General features: G+C 43.8%; 1 protein-coding gene across 2 annotated transcripts in view; it reads right to left on the reverse strand.

Moving 5' to 3' along the window:
• Positions 1–396: 396 nt before the first annotated feature.
• Positions 397–8838, reverse strand: part of RPRD2 (regulation of nuclear pre-mRNA domain containing 2) — a 101201-nt gene continuing 92759 nt past the window's right edge. For both annotated transcript variants that reach the window (XM_008063423.2, XM_021715206.1), the window contains 3 exons: positions 6531–6731; positions 1009–2190; positions 397–868 (listed from right to left, as the gene is read on the reverse strand). In XM_008063423.2, the coding sequence (XP_008061614.1) occupies positions 780–868; positions 1009–2190; positions 6531–6731 (1472 nt within the window). In that variant the 3' untranslated portion in view covers positions 397–779. The remainder of the gene's footprint in view (positions 869–1008; positions 2191–6530; positions 6732–8838) is intronic.

The following is an 8838-nucleotide window of genomic DNA, read 5'->3' on the forward strand; positions in this document are numbered from 1 at the left end:
GGAAAGGAACTCCGCTGTGCTCTCCTGGAGGAGGGGGTGGGGCAGCGTGGGCCAGGGCCGCCTCCTTTGTGAAGGGGTTCGAGAGATCCACAGAGGGTAGATGAGTGGGTGCATCTCGAGAGAAGATACCACCGTGATCCTTGGGAGGGGCAGGTGGGCCAGATGATGGCCCCACTGGCTCTCTCTGGAAGGGTGTCCCATGTTCCAAGGGGGACGGGGGCAGATGATGCTCAAATGTTGAGTTGAAACTGTTGGAACGAAAGCTGCCGACACTCTCCTGAAATTGGGGCGCCCGTTCCTTGTACGGTGCTGTTTTAAAGCCAGCGAGGCCTCCGCTGCCCCCACCCCCAAGGGATGCCAACTCTGAGGCACTTGAAGGGCCATTGTCAAAAGAGCTGCCTGACGTGCTCAGATCAAACCACCCCACCCTTGATGCCTCACGCCCATGTCCTCTATTTCCCTTCCCAGGAACTCGGATGGACTCTACGGTCTGTATCGGCTCCCCTGACATCCTCCTATTGGATGCGTTATGATAACCCAAGGTTTCTATAGGGGCCCCCTTTTCTTCTGTGCTATCAGGCAAGTCTAAGCAGGAGGAGGAGACGCGGGTTTCTATGCGGTAGTGCTCTTCTTGCTGCTGCTGATCAGTGGTGGTCAGGCTGGGCTGGGCGAGGTTTGAGAGACTGACACCATCACCTGAAGTGCCCTTGCTGGGGGCCTGGCCAAAATGCTTATCATCTGAGGGCTTGCGTGAGGCGTTTTTAAGCATATTCTTAAACTCAATCGTCGACGTGGTGGAAATGGTGGAGGCCAGGACTTTCTCCACGCCTGATGTGGGTGGGTGACCCGTGGGAGCGGCAAGGGTATTCTGCGGAGAGAAAAGGGAACGATGTGGGACTGGGTGAGGAGAGTCTGGGTACTGCTTCTGTGGTAAACTGAGATGCCCAGTGGTAGATTGAGACAAGCTATTGTGGTTGGAGTCAGGGGTGAAAAATGAATCATTCTTACTCGGTGATGGTGACCGGTCAGACCCAGGTTCATTCCCTCTTATGCTGAAGGCACCAAATAGCCCAGGGGAAGATGAGAGACGGTCACAGTTCTCACTAGAGTCCAGGAGGGCCCTTACAGATGGAGGGAAAGCAGACTTTACCCCAAATTCTTGGGCCCTGTGGCTATAACTGGACAGGATTGGCTGGTACTCGGTGGTATCAGAAAGCTTGCTTGATTTCAGGATAGATTTGGCTGGTTTCTTCTCTAGGTTCATCATGGCAGAGGGTGGAGGCCCTGAATACTCAAAATCTCGGTAATCCTCATCTTCTTGGAAAGAAGTATCTGGATAGAACTTTTCCTGTGAAGAGTCCATCAGGGAAGATGGTCTCTCCATTCCATCAGAAGGCTGCTTATAGGGAGATTCACTGCCCAGGCCAAAGGGTCGATACGTAGATACAGAATTGGAGAGCTCCCGGGGGTAGCTTTCATCTCTCCCAGGGGGCGGTGATCTTGTACTGCTGGGTGTTGAGGAACCAGGGCTAATGATCTTAGAAAGCAGGGACATGGTATCTACACTGCTGGATGTGGGCTTGTCCATCATCTCATCCTGGGTGGGTGTCCCACTCCGTTCATCACGCACAGGGGTTCCATCAATGTTGTCGACTGAGGTGCTAGTAGGGCCACGCTGGAAGTCTGAGGGATGGCTCTCTGATGGGGCGCTGGACCCCAAACTGCTCAGGATTGGGATGTTTAAATTTAAGCCACTGAAACCAGGGTTACCTTTTAAGAAGTTGTGGATCTTCATTTCCAGGCTTGGGGAAGTAGACTCTGACTCCAGCTTTGGCTTGGAGCTCTCTGAAGATTGGCACATGGCAACTTCAGTAGGTGGGGCAGCAGGGCTAGTATTGTGGGTGCCTGTAAAGCCCACGGAGTTGGACGGCAGTTTAAAAGTAGTGCTTGGAAGCCCTGGGCTCTGCCCAATTGAGGCCTTGCTGGCTGAAGTGGAAGAGACTTCAGAAGTTGATGAGTTAGGAGAAAAGCTGAAGCTTTTGGGAATAAAAGACTGGGTATTGGAGGGGAGATTTCTTCCCTTCATGGTAGAGACCGTGGTGCTGGCAGGGGAAGCTGAAGTGCTCTGTGATGCAGCTTCACTGGTTGGAACTGGGTTCCCAGTGACACTCTGAAGCAAAGATGACAAGCCTGTAGAAACAAAGATTAGAGAGATTAAAAAGAACAACTCCCTACCATACAATGCAAACAATGTCAGCTAATCGGATAGTCTCATTCATTCTGGTGGGAACCAGATAGACAAAGTCTGAGGCTGAAGAGAATCCAGACCAAACGAGCAATGGCTAAATGCTGTAGGAAACACTGACCCTATTTATCAATAAAGAGCACACCACTGAAATGTTTCTAGTACAGTCCAGAAATAAGCCCAACAGAGCACAATAAAAGGCAACAGGAAGAGGGAGATTTTAACGTCAGAATCATTCACAGTTTAAGTAAGGCAAGGCAGGAAAAGAAAGGAGTCAAGATTATTCTTAAGACAACACTTTAAGCCAGTATTTCTTAGTGTTTGATCTGTGGAAATATTTCTCTGAATGCAAAAAGATGCTCTTCCCTACCTCTCCTTCCCAACCTCCACAGTTATCTCTAATAAGTTAGTGTGCATTGCAATTTCCAAGAGGGAGATAGCATATGCAAATTTCAGAAGTTCACCTTAATAGGAAATACTTTTTTCAAAGCAGCATTTCTTGCCAGACTGGTGTCACCTTTTGGGAAACAATGCTTTCAACTATCCCTTTTGGTTGCAAAATATAGCTAAAATAAATACACCACAAAGACTTACAAAGCCAGACCACCAGAGGCACTGGACCTTTCATAAGAAAACACACAATCCCCATTTTATAGTGTGGAAAATCCAAGGATTATTGATTAGTCCAGATTGACAATGGTGAGATTCAAACCTATTCACTGATAGTCAAAACCTTCTCAGCACTGAGAAAGAATTCTTTGGAGCAAAGCCTGAAGCTCAACCGAGCAAAGTGGCACTGTAGAAATTTTTTAAGAAAAATATTTGACAAAGAGATCACAAAAGGTTATATAAATCCAATCACATTTTGGAAAATGTGCCCAATTTTTGGTCATAAACATACATTTCAACACACAGTTATGGCTTTTAGTTACTAAATACACTAAAACTGTTCCTTAGTAATGATAAGGTAAAATACAGTAACACTTCATATAACATTTCAATTAATCTTTCTTCAAAATTTCAAGTTTAATCCATTTTCTTTTTTTTTTTTTTGAGTTGGAGTCTCACTCTGTCGCCCAGACTGGAGTGCAGTGGCCGCTTCCGGCCACCACAGCCTCAACCCGCTGGGCTCCGGTGGTCCTTCCGCCTCAGCCTTCCAGGTAGCCAGAATTATAGGCGCATGCTACCACGCCACGTTAGTTTTTTAATTTATTGTAGAGATGAGGTATCGCCAAGTTGCCCAGGTGGGTCTCGAACCCGTGGGCTCAGGCAATTCACTCACTTCAGTCTCCCAAAGTGCTGGGATTACAGGCTGAGCCACTGAGCCCGGCAGTCCATATTTTCTAATAGCTACAAGGTCTAAGGAATTTCAAAACTCCTCCATCCTTGTAACATTTTAAAGTCATCTGTTTCTAAATAATGTTGCATGGTTTTTATTATTACCTAATAACCCAACATCTAATATCCAACAATATCCAACCAATTGAAATAATGTTTACTTCAGTTATTATGCTCCTGAAAAAAATTCCATTAATTCCAAAAAGTTCCCTGGCTATATAATTTGCTCCTCCTAATAATTTAATTCTTAGTAGTCACTGTTCTTACCAGAATCAGAAGTCCTCAAGCACTAGAATGTGATATATAATATCATGATTTAAAAAAGATATTTCAGCCTATCTTTCAGATGTTGTGGAATAAGTTCTTTAAAAGGCCAGCTTAAGAGACAGATACTACTTAGATTTCTGGACATTGAAAGTTTCTCTCACTATGAAATATTACTTTTCTTCAATCTTCTTCTTTTTTTTTTTTTTTTTTTGGAGTAGGAGTCTCACTCTGTTTCCCAGGCTGGAGTGTAGTGGCATGCTTACGGCTACCGCAGCCTCGACCTGTTGGGCTCAGGTGATCCTTTCATCTCAGCCTTTCAAGTAGCTGGAAATACAGGCATGTGTCACCATGCCTGGCTAATTTTTTGATTTATTGTAGAGATGAAGTCTCACCAAGTTGCCCAGGCCAGTCTTGAACCCCTGGGTTCAAGTAATCCTCTCACCTTCATCTCCCAAAGTGCTTACAAGCGTGAACCACCACACCCAGCTACTTTTCTTCAATCTTTTTTTTTTTTTGAGTTGGAGTCTCACTCTGTCGCCCAGACTGGAGTGCAGTGGATGCTCCCGGCCACCGCAGCCTCGACCTGCCTGAGGCGATCCTTCCGCCTCAGCCTTCCGAGTAGCCGGAATTACAGGCATGTGCTACCATGCCCAGTTGTTTTTTTTGATTTATTGTAGAGATGAGGTCTCGCCAAGTTGCCCAGGCAGGTCTCAAACCCACGGGCTCAGGCAATCCACTGACCTCAGACTCCCAAAGGCACGGGATTACAGGCTGAGCCACCGAGCCCGGCTTCTTCAATCTTTTTTTTTTTTTTTTTTTTTGAGTTGGAGTCTCACTCGGTCGCCCAGACTGGAGTGCAGTGGCTGCTCCCGGCCACCGCAGCCTCGACCTGCTGGGCTCTGACAATCATTCCGCCTCAGCCTTCCAAGTAGCTGGAACTACACGCTACCACGCCCGGCTAATTTTTGATTTATTGTAGAGATGAGATCTTGTCAAGTTGCCCAGGAGGGTCTCGAACCCGCGGGCTCAGGCAATCCACTCACCTCAGTCTCTCAAAGGCGCGGGATTACAGGCTGAGCCACTGAGCCCGGCTGAAGTCTTTCTTTTGTGTTGAAAATCTGTCACTAAGGGCCATGGATGACACAATCAGAACAAAGTTCCAAGAGACTTCCTTTACAATCTTTGAGGAAACACATCCATTTACATTGCTAGATACTTTTAAAAGTCCTTTTAAAAGTCAAGGAGCATTCACTTTCCATAAGGAACCAAAAGGTGATTACCCTGTCACTTCATAAAGGCTGTTTTCTGGGTTTCACACTTATTTTATCAGAACATACCTAGTTCTGTTCAAATTTTCCCTGATAAGAAAGTCCACACAATACTGTTATCATGATATGATAAAAGGAAAAGCTTCCCTTTAAGATGCAGCAACGTATCTATATGAGAAACTAAAATACAAATGAGTTCAGGACGTTTACTGTAAGATGGTGATAGAACAGGAATTAAAAGACAGAAATCACAAATATGTCACTCTCTCAAATGAACTGTCCCTGAACTCATTAAGATAAGGTATGCTGTAGTTACTAACAATTCTTTGCTGTGGATTATCACTTAATAATATTCAGTTCTGTGTAACAAAATTCTTCTGTATCTTAAGTCCGTTATATAATGTTTCAAGGACCACTTACAAAAGTTTAGAAAACAGAAAATTAGCAGATACCGATAGAGTTCTATACATACAGAGGAAGTTCTCAGCCTCAGCACCACTGGCATTTGGGCTGGATAGCTCACTGTCGTTGGGGACAGTCTTGTGCATTGCAGGATGTTGAGGAGCACCCCCTGGTCTCTACTCACTAGATACAGTAGCGCCTCCATGCTCACCCCAGCTGTGACAAGCAAAAAGGTCTCCAGACATTGCCAAATGTCCCTTGGAGGCCCTTGGCTGAGTCTACTACATTGAAGATACTGGTTTGGTATTTGTAATTCACTGCATAATTATACTACGGTGCTTAAAAGGGGTTGTGTTGGTATGTGGAGGCCAAGGGAGTATGCAGGTATGCTTTATGAAAAAATGTTAAAAGCAGACGATGTCACACACAAAACACAATTAGCAAAGTTCACCAGAGAGATTCAAATGAGGCAGAGATTAAAAGTAGGCGAAAACAAAAAAGAGGCACCATGTCTAAAACATATAAAATATAATAAAAAAGACATTGATGTTGCATAAGTTTTTTTTGATAATATTTTGACTTTTCTGTCTCTAGTTTTGATTAATATTAAAATATGTAAAACTTAACATATATTAACCTCTACTAAAAGCTGGGATTAACATAGCTGGGTGTCATGGTTAAGGTGAAAGAACACTGGATTCCAGTCAAGACACCTGGCTCTCAATCCTGGCTCATCAGGTGTGTGACCCTAAGCAGGTCATGTCACCTCACTGAGCCTTGATTTCCTTACCTGAAAAGGAGGGTATTAGATTAGATAATATTTCAAGTCTCTTTCAGCTTTGACATTTTATAATTCTTTAAATGCCAGCTCATGGAAGATAAAAATGAAGAGAAGAATGAATTAACTATATCATACATTTTATGGCTTTGGATTCCTCAGAAATGAAATTCAGGATTAAGCAAGAGACAAACATTCAAAATTCAAGTCCCTCTGGCACATGTCAGTTTACCTTGCAGTGCAGGGGCTGACTGTGTCTGGGTTTTGGAAAGTGCAGACAGAATGCTCTCTGGGGTGATCTCCACCTTCGAGAGGATATTTGCCAGAGGGTTGTGAGATACTGTCGTGGCAGGTGCAGGTGTTTTCAGGCCACTGGTGAGGTTGCTGGGACTGGTAGGAGTTCCTGGAGAAGGTCTTGATGCAGGACTGACCCCTGGTGGCAGAAAGATGTACTCAAGAAAACGCAATTCAAAATGACCTTTCAAGTCATGATACTTTCCACTCCAAAGAGTGATAAGTGTAACAGGAATTCTTCTGTGACTGATCCACAAATGATCCATATTATGGTATGTACAAAAAAATTTGAAAATTAGATTAAGATTTTCTCCTTCTACTTGGAACACCCTTTAAACAAACTAGAAAAAAACTGGGCAACTAATTTCTTTTTCTTTTTGAGTTGGAGTCTCAATCTGCTGCCCAGGCTGGAGTGCAGTGGCATGCCCACAGCCACCGCAGCCTTGACCTGCTGGGCTCAGGCAATTCTTCCGCCTCAGTCTTCCAAGTAGTTGGAACTATAGGCACGCACCACCACGCCTGGCTAATTTTATTTATTGTAGAGATGAGGTCTCGCCAAGTTGCCCAGGCTGGTCTTGAACTTGTGGGCTCAGCAATCCTCTCACCACAGCCTCCCAAAGTGCTGGGATTATAGGTGTGAGCTACTGCGCCCAGTCATCTTATTTCTTTTTCTCCATCAAATGGCACCTATACCTTAGAACCCTGTAGGTGCTCAGTAAATATTGTTGGCTGCCGACTGAATAATCAGAGCCACAGCAATTGCATAACTTGGCCACTGCATACATAAATTCTATGTGATTAGTTAAGTAGATGAAATGGCCTTCAAAATGAGGTTAAATAAGAAATCTCCTTTACATTTTAAAACACTGAGTTGATTTTAAAAACTGTTTTTTTGTATTTTTCATAGAGATAGGGTCTTGCTTTATTGCCCAGGCTGGTCTCAAGCTCCTGGCTCAAGTGATCCTCCTGCCTCAGCCTCCCAAAGTCCTGGGATTACAGGTGTGAGCTACAGTACCTGGCCTGGGCTGGTTTTTAATACAGGAAAAAAAGTATATGAAGATAAGACAAATTTTTTTTTGTTTTTTTTTAAAAAGATAAAAAATATGAACAGCTATTTCACAAAGAAACTACACAAATAAAAAATTTTTTAAACCACATCTTTAAAGGAATGCAAATTAAACACAATTTTAAGGTTGAATTTGACATAGATTAAACAAAGCAAACAGTGGAGGACTTTTATATATCAGCCACGTAAAATAGTACTTTTATGGTTATCAATTTAGTTATAACATATGAAAAGACTTAAACCTACATGCTGTTTTTTTTCCGAGTTTTTAATACCTTAGAAATACATATTTAAGTATTTATGATAAAATGAAATGACTGGAATATTCTTCAAAATAATCTGGAGTAATCGGGCACATAAGAAACAAGGCTTTCTATGGTTACTATACAGCTGCAATTAAGTGATGAGAACACCGGGTGCTCTAACTTTTGTATATATTCATTAAAAAATATTTTTAATTTTAATTTTAATTTTTTATTTTTTTGAGTTGGAGTCTCACTCGATCGCCCAGACTGGAGTGCAGTGGCTGCTCCCGGCCACCGCAGTCTCTCCTGCTGGGCTCCGGCGATCCTTCCGCCTCAGGCTTCCAAGTAGCCAGAATTACAGGCATGCGCTACCATGCCAGGCTGATTTTTTGATTTATTGTAGAGATGAGGTCTCGCTGCCCAGGCGGGTCTCGAACCCGCAGGCTCAGGCAATCCACTCACCTCAGCCTCCCAAAGGCACGGGATTACAGGCTGAGCCACCAAGCCAGGCAAAAAAAATTTTTTTTAAGAGACAACATCTTGCTATGTTGCCCAGGCTGAAGTGCAGTGGCTATTTACAGTGCTCACAGTACATTAACGCCTGGAACTCTAGGGCTCAAGCAATCCTCTTGCCTCTGCCTCCTGAGGAGCTAGAACTACAGGCACATACCCACTGTGCCAGGCAAAGTGTTTTAAATTAAAATTTTCCATTAAAATAGCACTATATACTTATCACTCCTTTTAGAAAAGGGTGTTTATAGAATTTTAGCATCACAGTTGTTCATTACAGTATTTTTTATAATAGTTAAAACACTGGATTAGATAAATCATCAAATGCTACTCAGCAGCCGGGCTTGGTGGCTCAGCCTGTAATCCTGCGCCTTTGGGAGGCTGAGGTGAGTGGATTGCCTGAGCCCGCGGGTTCGAGACCCACT

Source organism: Carlito syrichta, unplaced genomic scaffold, assembly GCF_000164805.1.
Source record: "Carlito syrichta isolate Samal-C Ts95f unplaced genomic scaffold, Tarsius_syrichta-2.0.1 Scaffold306837, whole genome shotgun sequence".
Taxonomy (NCBI): Eukaryota; Metazoa; Chordata; class Mammalia; order Primates; family Tarsiidae; genus Carlito; species Carlito syrichta.